The following is a 17,633-nucleotide window of genomic DNA, read 5'->3' as shown; positions in this document are numbered from 1 at the left end:
CTGCTTTGGAATCCAGCAAAGTATATTTAATGCTTGTTTATGTATTCGGTGCCCCTGCACCAGTGCCTTGCACTGTGGTCCTGCCACCCGTAGTTTGGGCATTTGAAGGACAACACAAAAAATGGTGTTCTTTTTCAGCTTAATTGGAAAGCGATTGCCCTGCAAATCAGCTCACATTTTAAAGCAGCTCAGGGAGTCTCTATTTTGTTCATGAAACTAAAAAAATGTTCGGAGATAATAAATTGTCAGTTTGGGCCGGCCTCAGGCCTTGCATATTGAAAGACGGCAGCAAGCTTAGATCTTTTCAAGACTGTGACTCTCTCATGCTTTCTGGGAACCAAGTTTTAAAAAGATTCCATGGAGATCTTAGACCAGATGAAAGCAATGGGGGTGTTCGGCAGTGCTGTGACAGAGACACTGAGGACATTATTGTTTCAAACATGACCACCCCAACCAGTATTATTGTTAAGAAAGTACTGGTTGAATTATCTCATTATTGGCATAAGTTTCATATCACTGACTTACTGAAACTAAGATTTGCTGATCAAAGACATCTTTTAGAGATGGATTTTCCATATCCTCTTTCAGCTTGAGGATGGCAGAACTACTGGCAAAACTACCAGAACAGTATAAATTGTACTGTGATGAATTTGCCCTCATCTTCGAAGATCCAGCAAGGCACCCATCATGAGAGAGGAAGCATGGGGTCAGCCAGGCACACAGAAGCATTGTTTCAACTCACACTGGATAAGCTGATTATGAAGAGATTTCTCTTCTCTTCGAGACACCATGGACACAGTCAAAAGTCGAAACAATGATATTCAGACTGCAACTCAGCAGATGTGAAAGGCGCCAGTGGCCAGGCACTAACACCCTCCAAAGCTTACCAGACCATATGAAAGGATGTCATGGACCCACCCACATCCCAGATGCTTTTCATGTTATCAGTGGAGATAGAAATGATGCTTAAGTTACAATGGACGGGATTCAGAATGCCAAGCCAGTTGTCAGAGCATTTATCAGCTGAACATTTGAGGCTTGCAAAAGGACTCATAATTCATTTACTGAGCCATCATCTGAGACCAGTTCTAGCTCTAAGCAGGCAGGCTAGTCATTTCAACAATAATTATAGCAACAAGTAACATTCTGTTAACACTTCGAGTTTATGGAACAGTCCCCTCTTTACGATCTTATTTGAGTCTTACGATGATCTTGTGAGGTAGGAATAGTGGGAATCCCCACTTTATAGAAGCCCAAAGAGGTTCAGCATCATGTGTAAGATAATGAAAGAACAGGGACTCAAGCTCATTCTTCTAACCCCAAGTCCATGTCCTTGGCATTACTTCTCTAGAACCCTTATCGTAAGAAGGGAGAGGGTGAAGAAAATAAGTCAGTGAATATCAAAGTATTTGATCATTGTGGCTCAGATTCAAGGCTTTTCTTGCTCCTGGCTCCATTCTCATTACTGAGACCCCAGTTACTGTTATTTTTGTCTTTTGTGACCCAGCCTTTGATCCGGGTTTTCCCTGAACCTCGGCCTGGAATTTTGACCTTGCTGTTTGACCTCTTGGAAAGCCTGCTTCCCCCTTGTCCGTTCCTGCCTCTCCCACCTGGGGAAACAGCTCCACCCGAGAGCGCTGAGCTCTCTCCCCAGATGTCTCTGTCCTCACGCTTGCCGTGGGCCCAGCCTCATTCACACCCAGCCAGGCTGCAGGCCCTGAGCAGTGGTAGTCAGGTCTCCACTGAGTGTGCCCAGCACCGAGATAGACCGTCATCAACACTTGTGCCTTCTGATCCACACGCTTCCCTTGTCTCACTCTGATTCCTGCCGGTCGTTGCTTAATCAGCAGGCAGATTTGCTGGGCCTTCGGCACAAGCACCCATCCTTCATCCAGTACGAGATGAGATGCCGAGTTGAGTGAGTGCCCGGTTATTTTCAGGACTATTTTAATAACACTTTATTTATTTGGCACCATCAAGGAGTGAGGTAGTCACAGAAATGGATTACCCAGATAATTGAAATCTGGGGTGTCAGATTTTATGTTAAGAATTTTGAAGGAAGGCCTTCCACAGTGCTCTGTGTACTTTTGTGCCTTGTTAGGCCAGAAGTGCAGATCATAGTTTAACCATTTCATAGGCTACTGAGTACCTCGTTTTAGACTGTTTGGGTTTGGGGACTTGCATTTAGTTTTCATTGTTACTAGTGTGTCAGGTTCACAACAGCCTTTTAAATCTAGCTTGCTACTTCAGTGGAGCTCATTTATTGGGTACCTACTATGTGCAAGGGACTTCTGCCTTGACGAAGACCCTAAGGAACGTACTGTCCAATCCTACAAAAGTTAGGAAATTATAGATTCGGCCTGTTGGGGACAATATTGAGTGGGGCTCTTTCTAAAAAAATGTGCGCTGAATTTCAGTTCTCAGGTGTCTTTTTGTCCTCTTTGTTCATTCATTAAGTGCGACAGTGGGCCAAGTACTGTGCTAGATGCTGAAGTTGTAAACAGTGAACAAACCATTGCCCCTAATGTGAAAATCCTTCCCCGCTGGTCCTCAGCCATTTCCCAGAGCGGCAGGTTGAAATAACAGAATTCTGACCATCTGACACCCCTCTCCCAGCCGAATATAGCTATTAAAATGTACAGATACACATATACACATGTACTTATAAATATGGCACATTTTTCCCAGTTAAAGTTTACCAAGATATAGTCTCTGTGAAAATAAACAATAACAATAATATAAGGATAAAATATAAGACAAGTATAAAAGGTCCAGATTATTCTTGGAATCCAGTCATTTTGTGAGCTCTCTCAAGCTGAATTCCTGGAAAAAGATAAACCATTCTCTGTTAAAATTTTTTTTTAATTTTTCTTTTTGTGGTCTTTTAATAATCACATAATCGTAGTACTGTCTTTTCCTATTAAACATGAGATTGGTAAAGGAAGAAAAATATGACCGACAGCCAAGATTCCTTGGAAAAGCATACAAAGTTAATAAATAGGCCTAAAGTAAATATATTGCTTCTCTATCTGCCCATAAAATCATACAAGTCTTGGGAACATTTTCACACCATTCATTTTAAAATAAAGAAACTGCTCTGAGATAAGTACTTTAGAAATTACAAGGATGTAGGTGTTGTTATGAGAAATATATACAAAGGGAAAAAAAGGATAAATGTGTAGTGGCTGAAAGAATTTGAAAATTCCAACTGTAGGAGATTTTTTTCCATGACTCAATGAGACTTTCTTAAATACACATTCATACCCCATGGAAATTCCCACTTCCAGATTAGGGAATTTTTGTATCCTCAACTTTTTTTTTCTTATTGTCTACATTAATAGAGTTTTCCCTCTAGCTTCATTTGGGAACATTTCATCTTTACCTTTTCCTAGGCTGCAGTTATATTAACAATTTGCTGATTTATTTGAATGGTTTTCTGACTAGTTATGGTCACATTTGAAAAGCAACTGTGGTAACAGAATGACATATGAAGACACAGTAAAACAGATAAGCTATCTCCTTTGGTTCTGTCTTGGCCAACTTTATCTCCAGTTTTATGGCCCTGGACAGGCTACCAGTAATTGTTGGGCTATAAGGAGGCCTGATATATTTAGCCATATAAACCAAGTGAAGCTTTGGAATTTTCCCACTTAATAGATACATTGCTTAACCAAGTCCAGCCATTCCCCCCTACCCCCACCCCCCCCCAAGAAATCTTAAGGAAGAGAGTGCCTGAATTAGGTCTGAAAGGACAACATAATTGTTCATCTTTGTTTCTCGCAATCAAATAAGCAGGCTTGCGAATTTACACAGAAAAGCTACGTGAAGTATGCATACCATTAATAAATTCCAAAAGGAGAAGTAATAAGAGACAGATAGGAATTAGCTTCGTTTATCTTATTACTTCCATATGAAATTTTTTTAACTTATAAAAGAAATTTAAGAACATATCTGCCATTAAAAAAACACTATGTTTTCTAGAAATTTGCCTACAGAGAGATTTTTCCAGGAAAACTTTTCTTGGTTTGTGGGTGTCTGTGTACGCGTGCATGCACTTACACGATTCGTAGGAATCTAGGGTGCTGGTAGACAGCTGCTGCCCACAGCCAGGCCCTCCAGACCTGCCATTCACCCAGAGCACAGCATGGGGAAGCAGCAGTACTCCTAGAGACGATTCAGGTCTGAAACCAGAGCTAATTACTACCCGCCTAACAGAGTCAGTGCTGCAGACGGTCCTAAGTACGGTGGCTCTGTATGCCTTACACGAGTGTACTTTTCCAGAGTCACCCACGCATACTCAAGAGCTACTAGTTGGCTGTCAGCCTTCCCAGGGTTGCTAATCAGAAAGGGTGCTTCACATATTTCTCAATGGAGATAATTAGTATTATTTGCAAGATAAACAGCTCGTAGTAATCAAGGTAATGAGAAGAACCTTGTATGTATTAATTCAAAACCAGGAGTTCGGTGGAGTAATACAGATTAGACACCAAAAAGCATTTATTAACATTTTCATTTAAGCTATATCTGAAAAATAAAAATCAGTGATTATATACATTGTTTCAGAAGCAAATGAACATTATTATTACACATTTTTAAATAACTGGTAGTCAAAATACATTCTTTTTTGTTCTGTTGTTGTCCCCAACATGTTGAAATATCCAATATGATGATGACAGGACTGATACTAAAACTTTAAGTCAACACCTTAAAAGGTTGGATTGGAGTTTCAACTTCTTACTTTCCTTTCCTCTTTTTGGAAAATTTTCCATAAACTAAAATAACAAAAAGCAAGAAAGTATAGAGCTTAGATTTGCTTAACACATTTATACCCCCTGAATAATGAAAGGTATGTTACCTTATGGTCTAGTGATATGGCCGTGGAGTTAAAATAATGGTTTTCATTTCAAACTTTATACTCTTGACCAAATTAATTGTGATCACAGTACCTTAATATCCCCATTAAGCAGATAAAATTGCTTCTAGAAAATATTTGAACATCAGTGTAGAATATTGGTGGTGTTCTTCAGAAACTTAGTGTCTGAGGTTCTCTAAATCTTGAAAAACGTGAATGTTTTCCTGGAAATGTTTTTACTGATAAGGGGTTTGTTGGGCCTCCTAGGATGTGAAAGAAATATCCATCCCTAATTTTAATTAAACATAAAATAAAGAGCCAATCTGTGTTTGCTTATGTTACTGCAAGTTATAATAGTTTTTTTCCAGAATTTTGTTTTCTAAGACTTGGGATAAGAATTGGTGCTGAACATCTGCATTCCTGACACAATCCCAAGGGTTCTTGTAAAAATAGCTCTTCCGGACAGTATAAGGTACTTGGAAAGTCTTCAAAAATCATTCAGGAAAAGGACAGGTGGAGGAAAGTAGAGATTCCCACCCAGATGCAGGGTAGGAAACAGCAAATGGATATAGACATAACAAACACCCATTTTTGTTCTTTATTGCTTCTAGGCTCAGAAAATATTTCTAGAATTCTTCTCCACAAAGAAGCGGTTCCAGGGTTCCCTTTAGAAATAGTTGTAGCCAAAGACAATGAATTCCTGCTGTTTCAAGCCTTCTTCCTTTGGAGGACATTAAGGTATTTCTTTAATTCCTCAGCTGATTCAATACAAGATGAGACGGAATTTCAGGGTGATCCTGTAAGCAGTACTTCATTGAATTTCCCCTCGCCAAATCCATCTTTGTGCAAGCATTTTCTCATTCTCCTGAACAAGGAGATCCAAGACCATTTCTCTCTTCTGAAAGAGGCCCACTAACGCATATCTGCCCAACTAATTTAAAAGGAGACCATTTTCTTTGCTTCCAGCAACAGGCAGATGCATTTGTCTCCAAAAGTCTTAGCAGGACCTCTGTTCAACTGATAATCACCAAACTCTCCAAGGACATGGCATCGCCATCATCCTTCTAGAGGAGCATGTACTCTCTAGCATGTCATGTCAGTATTGTACCCCCGTGTAATCTAAGAGCACAGAAAAGTGGGATATAAATGAGGATCATCTGGTCTTCAGGCCAAGACCCATCAGGATATATTCCATATTCAGAGCACTGTGCCATAAACTAAAGAATGTGTGGGATAATAACAATTCCCAATACGCAAATTTCAGGCTGCTCTAACAAGCACAGTGCACGTTTCACAGATTTCACTAACACTTCCTCAAGCTCCTTTACTTATTTGGATTAGAAACAATCTTCAAACTTACCTCTTCCCCCACCAAGAACTTCCTTGTATAGAAACTGCAAAAAGTCTAACCAGCTCTTGGTTATTCTCTAAGGACTGTAAATGCAATGTTGATTTGAAATACTCTCATTCAGGATGGTATCAAGTGTGTCTCACTTTGGTGTTCATTATGTAGAATAAGAAATTGAATTTCAGTAGACTCACAGCACTTCATTCTCAAAAGACTGCCCTGATGTTAGTAACAGGACCAGTTCTGAGATTACATATTAATATACTGGACTGAAAGCAGACTCTCAGATCCATTTATGATAATATCAGTGTTTTTGCTAAACAATTTATAGTTTACAGAATTCTAAAATAGAGATGGCCTCACATGGTAGGAAACTGAGCATTAAAATGTTGAGAGAATGATAAAAGGGAATAGTACATAATGTATGACTTTAGATAAAATGTTAGGAGACAGCTAGTTGCCTGCATATGTGTCTGTTACAAATCAGCAGTTACTCCAGTGACAGAGGATAACAGCAGTAAGTACCCCAAACACATGCTCCACCATCCTTAAAAAGTTTTTGGGCTTCCCTGGTAGTGCAGTGGTTGAGAGTCCGCCTGCCAATGCAGGGGACATGGGTTCGTGCCCTGGTCCAGGAAGATCCCACATGCCGTGGAGCGGCTGGGCCCATGAGCCATGGCCACTGAGCTTGTGCGTCCGGAGCCTGTGCTCCGCAACGGGAGAGGCCACAACAGTGAGAGGCCCGCGTACCGCAAAAAAAAAAAAAAAAAAAAAAGTTTTTAAAATTTGTTCCACTTCGTATTTGAAAAGGAAAAGAATACTTATTTAACATAATAAAGTGAGATGACTAGTGTTAAAATGCTTTTTAAAAATAATTTAGACTTCTGTCTACATTTAATGTATCACGATGAGTGTTGTGTTCAGCCTAATCTATTGAGGGGCAGTTGAATAGCTTTAGAGTAAATTGGTTTTGTTGAGTTTTTCTGTTTTATTTTAATAAGTATTGAGGGAATCAGATTTTGAAACTTACATACTTTCCGGTTTCTTCCCTCTAATGTACATCATCGATGAATGGGGAAATATTAATTTTAGAGGCACAGAATAATGTTTGGCTGCTTTGCATTCTGCCACGTCATCTGAGGCCTGGAAGACATCCAGGAGGACTTGTTTTACCTAAAATATTTACAACACAGCATTGTAGAACCAGCACCTACTTAAATAGCCCTTCTATGCATTTTTTTCCCATTTGTTAAACTTAGCTCAAGCTGTTATCCTGAATGTTACAGGGAAACATGTTGAACATATTTCTTCTGCTAAAGAAATGTGTGCTTGACGTACCCCTGGAGCTGGCTACCTAGTGGATACAGTCATTTGGATAAAGGGTGGGACTGTCAGTATTGTGGTTCTGATCCTCAAACAACCCAATTTTTTTTTTTTTTTTTTTACTTTCTAGCCACAGAGCACAATCCTAATCCCATCCATTAATCATAATAGGTACCAAAAATAGCATGCACATCACCATTGATTATCTTAACAAATCCCTAAAATTCACTGAAAATAAAATCCCATACTGCCCTGTGATTATTATGCATTTTCAGTGTCAGTGTCATCTGCCGAGATATATATTTTTCCATCATATACTTTCTGAAGGCAAAAGTTTCTCATAAACTTAAATGTCAGTAATGAATACAAGCTTTGGGTCTGTGTAGATGTGCCCAAGACATTTCCTTGCCCGTAAGCCATGCACTAAAGCACTGGACAAAGAGTTTAGAATCCTTCCCTGATCCTTGCTATTAACTCTCTGGAATGTAGACCTAACTCCTCCTTCGATGGGATCATCTGTGATATGGTTTACTGAGACATGAGCCAGGTCCCCTGCTCTATCTTATATTTGTGGTTAGAATAATTTTGATGAAACCTCCACAGTCTTATGGCTAAAGGCTGAAACAGAATTATTATCTTGGATGTGTAACAAGAGTAGTGATAAAGGAAAGACTGTAGGTTTAAAAACCACTGATATTTACAGTAAATTTTAAGAGAATGGAGGAAAGCAGCACTACTATATTTAATTCACCAAGTCTTAAAACTTGACTAAAACTAAACCACTTTTTGATGTTTACAGTTACCTGTCAGAAAGGATACTTTAGTCGTTGAAGGAAATTAGAAATTTCACAGCAGTGGAAATCTTAGATAAAAATTTCAGGGAGATGTTCTGCCAACTGTGCTGTAATAAAAATAGAGAATGTGCTACACTGTCTTCATACATACTTTCACTGGGAGAATGCTGATGAAAGCATCTCTTGAATAAGTCCTAGTTGCTCACTACCTGTGAAGAGTTGAATCACTGGCCTCTTTTAGCAGGTGGATAAAAATGTAGAACTCTTGATCTTATCAGTGGCACCTAAAACACTTATTTTTGGTCTCTCTTCCATGGTAATGGGAGGTGAAACTTGAGAAGACAGTGTGGACTAATGGATAGAGTGTTGGACAGGAGGTCAGGCACCTCTGTTCTGTTCTGTTCCCAGCCTGCTACTGGGTTGCTATGTAAACTTAGATAAGCCACTTACCCTCTCTGCACCTCATGTTTTCCATTTGTGAAAACATAGGTAGAGACATTCTGTACTTAGCACTTCACAAAGATATTGTGAGAACCAGCTTACTCTGAAGAAGTTCATAGTATCTTTGGGTTGAAAAGAGGCTACGTAAATACGTCAGTGTCCTTGTTCCCTTTGACAACACTCTCTCCACAGTCTGACATTGTATAAACTGTCCCTTATCAATCACTGCAAAACAGGTACCATTACAATGCGCTTTGTATTGCACAGAAGCTGAGAGTGTGACCCTAGAGCCAGAACACCTGGTTTGAATCTGGGGTCCACCACTTACTAACCCTGTGACCCTGGACAAGTCAGTATGCTGGATTTCCTCATCCTTAAAATAGGGATAATGACAGCACCCATCTCTTTCCGATTGTGATCCAAAACTTGAAGGCGTTTATGAAGAGCACTTCAGATATTATATAGACGCATAATACACTTTACGTAAGTGTGTGATTACTGTTTAGTAACAGGAATCTTTAGGCCAGAACAATTCTTCATTATTAACATGGCAGTGAAGGTCAAAATCACCTCTGGCCTTGGTTTCTTCTGTGCATCTCATCTCAGGGTGGCTGCTCTCTCTTCCTCCTGAATGCTTGTGTCTCTCTCCCCCACTTCCTAAAGCCCTGAGTATAAACTCCTATAGATGATGTGATCTGTCATGTCATCTGTAATAATTGAGAGTGTCACATAAAAGGTCAAAGAAATTCAGATGTTTTAAAGTCTCAGAAACATCTCTGATTTATTAACTTGAAAAGGCGCTAATAGATTTCAGAAGTATTGCAAAATGGAGAGTGAGATAATTGACAGCTGGAAGCTGTTTCCTGATTGTTATAAAAAATAAACTCAGAAAACATCAGGAGGAAAGAAGAATAACGATTTAAATTCATTTTAACCTTTCTTGTCTGCTTCTATAGTGGTGAGGGTACCCAAAAATGCATAAATTGCTCAAATGTAAAGAAATAGAGCATCCGGGTTTTCAAAAATTTAAATAAAACTATTTCTTTTTCAGAGGTTAACAACATTATGAAAGTATAAAAGTCTAGGATTTGATGAAGATTACTGATTAGGTTTTTTCCTGTGACTTACCATAGTGTGGGATTTCAAAGATTGAATAGCATCTAAGAGGTAATCATGTTTCATTGATTTTTTTTTTCTCTCTTTATTATTAGAACCAACCTACATCACAATTGATCCACCTGCGTGTGGAGAATCATCAAACTGCACCCTGACAGAGAAGGACTGCATTTATGGTTTCAAACTTGATCACAGTGGTTGTCGAACTTGTCAGTGCAAAAACAGTGAGTACACGGAAGACTGTGTTTTTTCAGAGCCTAATATTGTCAAAGCATATTGTGTGATTGAATATCTTTTCTTTCATTCCTATTCATGACATTCCCTTAGCAACCTGAAAGAAGGGGAAAAAAAGTGTATTTAACATAAACACATGGTCGTTTGGAGAAAAAGAGCTGCTCCTTTATTCCGGTTTTTGCCCTCATTTCATTATGTTCAGATACTCCTTGATGTCTGGCTGCATCATGGGTGAAGCCCTGGGAACTCTGGAGCACATGTTTCCAAACACCCAGGGAGCTCTCAGTACTGCCCTTGCCGGGGTCATCAGTGACAAGGAGGTCACTCACACAGAGGTGTCACATTCCATGTGTGGCAGCCATAGTCTTTAGAATGTGCTCCGCTTTCTCGATCCCAGCTCTCTTCCACGTAGATTCCAATCATGTCGCCAGGCCATGATCTCTGAAATGTGATAGAGTATATTGCATTTCTTACTGGAAAAAAAAATTGCCCTTCATGTTTAAAACGATTTTGAATTCCTCTAATTCTTCTACCAGAATAAACATCTTTAGTCATTCCCCAGGTGACATAGTTTCTAGAACTTTCTTGGTCCTTTTGTAAATGTGTGGCCTAGAAACAAACAGAGTATTGCAGAATTTGGTCTGATCACTGTAGTGCTATTATGTGGTCTAAGTGAGCATTTGCTCTTTGGATTATACACTGTTGGCTAACACTGAGGTTATAAGCAACTAGAACCAGTTGGTACTTTTTACATCAGCTGCACATAGGTGATTCTCATTTGTTCTGTATTTGAGCGTTTGATTTTTTTTTTTAATGATATAAATGCAGGGCCAAATTTAACCAGAAATTACCCTGAGAGTTTTCAACCGTTTACCAACTAGTTGGGATATTTTTGAATCTTGATGATGTGACCTCATACTTTATCTATGCCTCCCAGCTTATATCAAATAAGCATAACTTACATGTCCTCATCTAAATCATTGCACTAAAATAAATTAAGTTGTATAGAACCAAGGAGAGAGCCCTGTTAGCACTGAAGGCCTTCCTGCAAAATGACTGAACGTAATCCTCACTTCTTCTATGGAGTTATTCAGCTGACGACATATCAGCTCCATCTCCACAAGGAAATCTTGAAACTCTTGATCTGTATCTTATCCGAAATCAAAATACATTCTATTTACAACATTCCTTTGCTAGAAACCCTACTTTAAACCTAAAACGCAGTTAGTAGGGTATGGGTTGTTTTTCATGAACCTATACTGGCTCCTGGTATTCATTGCTTTCTTTCCTAAATGTCGCATATCCCGTGTTTAACCATTCCTTCTGCAGGATTTTCAGTTGTGAATGTCAGGCTTAGTTCCTGTAGTGCTAGAATCCTTTGTCCCTTTGGAAATGACATTTGGCCTCTTTTAGTTTTCTGAAATCTCTTTCCATTCCCTCTGATGTCTCCAAATATGGACAGTGCTTCTGTAATCAGCAGGTTCTCCATGAGCCTCTGGGTATAATTACCCTGGACTCAGAGAGTTAGAATTACTTAATGTAGAGAGATGATCACTTTCTGATTTATCAGTTTTCTTGGGCTCTGTATTCCTCCTCACCTTAATCATTCAATGCTTTCTTTTGTAAGAATATTTTCGGTGAAGACAGATACTAAGTAGGAGTTGCATAATTCGATTTTCTCAGTTACTTGTTACCATCACAGTGTCTGTGGGATGGACTTGGTGCTGAAACGGAGGTTATCAAACTGTTGTTGTGATGATGGTTGTTTACACCTTTAAATTTCCCATGAGCCTCCACCCATCGGGGACTGTCTGCCTTCCTACACTTGTTTCTGTTCAGAGGAGGACCAGTCCCTGTTATACACCTGTCTGCCTTTTTTACCTCCCTTTGGAAAGCCAAGTTTACTAGGGAGCTGCTTTGGCAGCCATATTTGTTGGCTTAAATGGTCAACTTTGATTTTTTGACACCAAGATAATTGGTGATTGTATCACAAAGAGTTTATATTTTAATCCTTCTCATATCTCTTGAGCTGTACATCCTTTCTGATCACGGGAGCATACCTAATTTTTTTTCCCTGAACTTTTTGAAGTCTAAAAATATAGATTTCATTGTACCTAATCACCCTGCCTACCATCTTCACCTGGGCTTTGTTATTATGAACTTTTGGCCACATGGGCACACCTACATAAGACCCCTGCTGATTCACAATGAGCCCTTTGAAGTTAAATCCAAAGAAGCAATTTCCCTCAGTTGTCATTGAAGCAAGTCAGAAGCATATGACTGGCTTTTTGCAAATTGAGACTTATCAGGAAAATTCTGCTCTGCCTGTCTTTGTGTTAGTGTTGCTTTCTGGCTTTGTAAAAGGAACATCCTGCATACTGCCTGCTTTGCACCTCCATTTCATTAACACATAGGAGGAAATATGTACAGGAGACCATTGCATTTTATGTCAGCTGGAATTTGTCATTTTGTCTATATCATACACAAAGGTACAGGGAAACTATATGACAGAGCCATAGAGCATTCTGCTCTCATCCCCTCCCATTAGCAGTCCTGATTATTTGACACCTTTGGGCGGTGAGTCAAATTAAATCAAACTGCCACATCCTCGGTTGTCAGATTCTTGTGACTGTATGTACCCAGCTCTCCTCCCAGACTCTGGCATCATACTGACTTGTATCTGGGTGATCAGGGCAAGTTGCTTTATTTCCTAGAGCCTCTGTGTCCTCATCTGTAAAGGGCAGGTAATAATACCAAAGTAATGGGTTGTTTTGAGGACTAATTAGTGAATGCAAAGCTAGCTTTACTACCCGACATATGGTAATTGTTGACACGATAGCTGTTTTATAACATGCATTTCTGAGTCAGCTAGAGCTAGCTGATGTGGAAAGCCCCCAGTTTCCCTCCTTTGTTCCGACACCAACCTGCCTCCAGTTCTTCCTGTCCTCTGAGGACACGCACACAAAGAACTTTCCTTTTGCCTTTTAATTTTAACCCTCAAATATTCTCACTCTCTTTCACCTAGCTTTAGAAAAAAGGAAGTCCCTGGTACTGAAGGATAGCTAAGTATATTCTTTTTCCCATTGCAGCTACGTGATAAGTATGGATTTTGTCTAAATCTCTCCTTTATGTTATTTTTCTGCATCCCACCAAAGCCTGTTTCACATGCAATGGCCCTAACCATTTATACCCAAGTTATCCGTTAGGGGTTAGACGTATATATAGACCACTGGCATCAATATTTCTTTCTTAAAATGAGACCAATGCCAAATAAATATTTCTCCCCTGTTACTGGCCTGTTGTCTGCTCATTCATTCCTTCTTTCATTCATCTAGCATTTATTGAGTGCCTACTATACACCAAAAACTAGGGGTACAAAAAAGTTAAAAATGGACCTTATCCCTGACTAATCTTGGTAATGTATTGGTAATATGCTAATATGTTGTAATGCTATTGCAATATAATCAAGCATATTATAGAAAGTCACTTGAAGGTTGAAATCAAAACCCAGTAGGAACACGTCCTTCAAAAGAACATGGAAGGTATATGACAGGATTCTTTTATTTGAACATACTGTAGCTTTTCTTTTTTAACCTGTAACAAATAACATTTCTTATAACACTGCTAAGCAAAGTAATGCATCAGGGGCATATAGAGAATTTAAACTTTATTCAAAGACATACTTAGAATAAAGAAAAGAAACATGGTAGAAAATGCTTAAGAATGTATGATAGCAACAAAAGTTAAAACTAAAATCATTTAGATAAGCTACTAAAAATCTAACACTTCATTGTTACAAGCTGTTAGTAGCATTCCTTTTTAACCAAAATGTTTGCTGTCAAACATACATAATACATTTCAGCTTACTATAGGTACGATATGTAGTAAATGACATCTATGTGAATTAAATGGCATCCACCTTTTTTAGCATCTTATCATCTACATTTTTAAATCAAGTGGATTTCATCAGATTATTTGTAACTGCTCTTCCAGTTTTAACAATCTGTAATTCTAGGGATTAATAGTGCTTTTAACTAGAAACCAGTGCAGACATAGAAAATTAATGGTAGCAGGGAGAAAAAACCTTTCATAATTTTCATGAAACATATATCTGAATCAAGCATCTAAAGAAGGTCGCAGCATCATATACAAGGAGGCAGGCTCCTGTTTTCATTTCATTGTTACTCTGAACAAACACTTATCAAGGTCAAGATTGGGACCACCATTTGCAGTCTTGCACTTCTTTATTTAACAGTCTCAGGAACTTTATTCATGGTATCCTTACCTGCTTGCATGTTGCTGAGAATTGCCAGAACCCAAGAGTGTGAAGTCCTGCAGCAGAGAAGCACAACACAACTCTAGGGGCACCAGTACACTGTGTTCTGTTTGCAGGCTCCATGGTGTTCAACTACAGCAAAGTACAAATGATGCTCCCCACAGTTGGGCCACATTTTGGCCCTGGGAGCAAAAACATCTTTTTTTCCTCCCGAATAAACAGAGAGTTTACTGCATAGCTGCTATCGACCAGCCATAATGCACAGGCTCTGTATTTTGCCATTATTTATCACTTTCTCTTCAATGGTAATTTTCCCCTCTGGATTAGAAAGCATTCTTAGATCACAACAAAGTCATAATGTTGAAAAATTATGAACGTAAAGCCACCATTCTTTCTGTGGTTGCCTCCAGTGATGTACTAAAACTTTTCAAACAAACTTAAAAACTCCCACCCATCTATGAATAAGATGTTTCTAATCTATCTGTTCTGCTCTTTATGTAAATGTTTGCCTTGACATTATACTTGTCTGAAGAAAAATCCATAATTGATACATGGATCTAGGAATACCTTGAAATCTTTAATATTCTCTATTTTTAAGCTAGAAGGTGGTATTTGGAGATGTTTAGCAAGTGCCAGTATTTTGAAATTTTTCAGTACTAACAGTAAGTTTTTTCATCCCATTATTTTTCTGTTAATGTGGCAGTCTTGATGAGGGTAGAGGAGTAAATAGCAAGAATCTTGATTGGTTCATTCATTCAGCAAGTATTTATTGAGCACTCACTCCATGCTGAGCACCATGATAGCACCTGGACTGTGTAAATAAAGAAAATAGGTCCCTGCCCTAGAGCTCCCTTCTGCTGGGGAGGAGAAACGAGATAGCAGGGCAGTGAGCAGTCCCAAGCCAGGGCAGCATTGTGGCAACCTGCCCAATATGTCACAGCCAGTCCGAAGTCTATGAACGTCCTGTATTTTTGTTCACACACAGCAGCCTTTGCTTGAAATTCCCTTCCACTGCAAAGCAGAGGTAAAGACAAACTTAGTTTATATCAAATTTTTTAAACTTAGTGATGCAACAGCTTTCATTAAGGATGAAGCCCATTCTAGATTAAAAATTATAGAAAAACTCCTTTTTTACAGGACCAGAGAAATAAAGGCACAAAGGTGCTCAGACTCAGAGTTTCAAGAAATTTAATCCCCAGGGATGTGCTCACAGTGTCGTTAGTTCATCTGTTTCTCAACATAATCTACTTGGTTTCAAGACTTAAAATTTTTGCAATAGAAAAATGGATTCACAACTTAGATCTTGGTGTCAGAGAAAGAAATGTGGCTATGACAGTCTTCTCCCTCCTTCGTCATTCCCTTAATAATGGGAAAGAGATGAAAAATGATGACCTTTCAAGTCATATAATTACAAACTTTTAAATGAGCCATTTAGAATTTCACTTTCAAGGATGCAAATTAGTAATCAGTTGCTTCACAATATGATACAGACCCACGAGGTTATATTAAATATGTGTAACGAAAGGTTTATGGTGATGACAAAGTAGAAAATTGTACTTTAAATCACATTATCCTTTTTAAAAGATAGCAAATTAAATATGCAAGTATTGCCAGCTAAGATTCACAAGAGATGCTATCTTAAAATATTTATGTAAAATATGAACCCATTTCACCTATTAATTGTAGTTAAGGTTTAATTTTAGGTTATAAGATTTGTGTGTGGAAGGGACAGATGTGTTCTGTTTTTCCCAGTAACTTGTGCATTATTTACAATATTTATGCTTAAAGGATATACACATAAAATTTATTTATTATTTCAACAAAAGTAGTCTCAGCTTCCCACTGTACCAGTCCATGCAGAACTATAATCAAACATTGCCATACTTTTGCCATCATCAGGTCTACTTCTTTAAATTTGATTATCTTTCAAATTCTGCATTTAATTCAGACGTCTCAATTTGCTTTAGTTACATCACCAAGCATGCTTTTCTTATTTACCTTAACATTTTTGTTGCCTATATTGCTCTAGTAAGCCCTACATCACACCTTTTAAAATTTATTTACAAGGCTTCCATTAAGCTAATAGAAGTTTCTTGTGCCAGCCACCATTTCTTTGTTCCTTTTTTTCCCTTCTACAATAATAAGTTATAACTGACTAACAGAGGACAGTTAAACATCACTCCAGATTCTGCTAACAGGGAAGAGTTTGAACATTTTAAATAATGGATAGTTAAACATTAATCTAGGCATGTCTTTGGCACATACATTTTTTTTTTTTTTGTCAGTTAACTAAGTGTATCTAAATACCTGGATATTTGTCAGCGGTAGGGAAAAAAATATCTAATTGGAACACTGATTATTTCACTTTGTATTATATTATTAGAGATATACCTTTTAAAGAAAGGGTAAGCAATGCTTTATGCTGAATATGGTATGCAGTATTATATGGTAACATCTAAAACTCATAAGGGTAAACGTGTGTGAACCTTTAAGAATGTGTTTCTCATGGGCATGCAGTAGGAGCAAAAATACATAATGAAATTTGGGATGTAAGTTTCCACTTCTCACATTTTGAATAGTAAATGGTAATCAGTGGTTTGATCAGAAATCTGTTTTTCAGCGTTGGACTTTGTTGTGTATATTAGTACCAAAACATGAAGTTACGTTCTGATAGCCATGAAGTAGCACAATCTATAATTTTTAACCATTGCTGATGCCGTGGTAGAGCTGAGAAATTTACATCGGTGGAAGATTGGAAGATTAGGGGAAGGCACTGAAGTGTCACATGTTCTGTTCCTTTCATCTTTGGAAGAAATGTGCTGTCCATGTGTCTTCACAGGGGAGGAACTTTGCACGGGCCTCAAACGAGGCTGCACCTTGGACTGCCCCTTCGGCTTCCTAACCGATGCCCACAACTGTGAGCTCTGTCAGTGCCGCCCACGCCCCAAGAAGTGCAGACTCATAATCTGTGAAAAGTATTGTCCATTTGGATATCTGTACGTATTTCTTAATTCAGAAGATGTATTCTTAATTATCTATAACTTGACGAAATGTCTCTTGCCTTTTTTGTTGGCTGTTTTGTGTGTGTTTCTGAATGAATCGGCAATGTACTGAATCCAGAATATCTATGCTTGTTTTGCTAGAGGAATCAGAAAGCAGGGAAAGGCCGTATCTCCAAAGATAAGAATCAAGTTTTACTCTTTTTTGAAGATGGGCTAGAGCCTTGTTATGACACTTTGGGCCTGTTAG

The 17,633-nt window shown here is 38.5% G+C and overlaps 1 protein-coding gene across 1 annotated transcript in view; it reads left to right on the top strand.

Annotated features, from left to right (window-relative positions):
- The window catches only part of CRIM1 (cysteine rich transmembrane BMP regulator 1), a 206,715-nt gene that overhangs the window by 144,376 nt on the left and 44,706 nt on the right, over nt 1-17,633 (top strand). The window contains exons 8-9 of the mRNA XM_065891147.1: nt 9,970-10,098; nt 17,224-17,380. Coding sequence (XP_065747219.1) covers nt 9,970-10,098; nt 17,224-17,380 — 286 coding nt within the window. The remainder of the gene's footprint in view (nt 1-9,969; nt 10,099-17,223; nt 17,381-17,633) is intronic.

This window comes from Phocoena phocoena, chromosome 14 (genome assembly GCF_963924675.1).
Source record: "Phocoena phocoena chromosome 14, mPhoPho1.1, whole genome shotgun sequence".
Taxonomy (NCBI): domain Eukaryota; kingdom Metazoa; phylum Chordata; class Mammalia; order Artiodactyla; family Phocoenidae; genus Phocoena; species Phocoena phocoena.
Note: the sequence above shows the minus strand (reverse complement) of the source record. Positions and strands in the feature narration are given on the sequence as shown.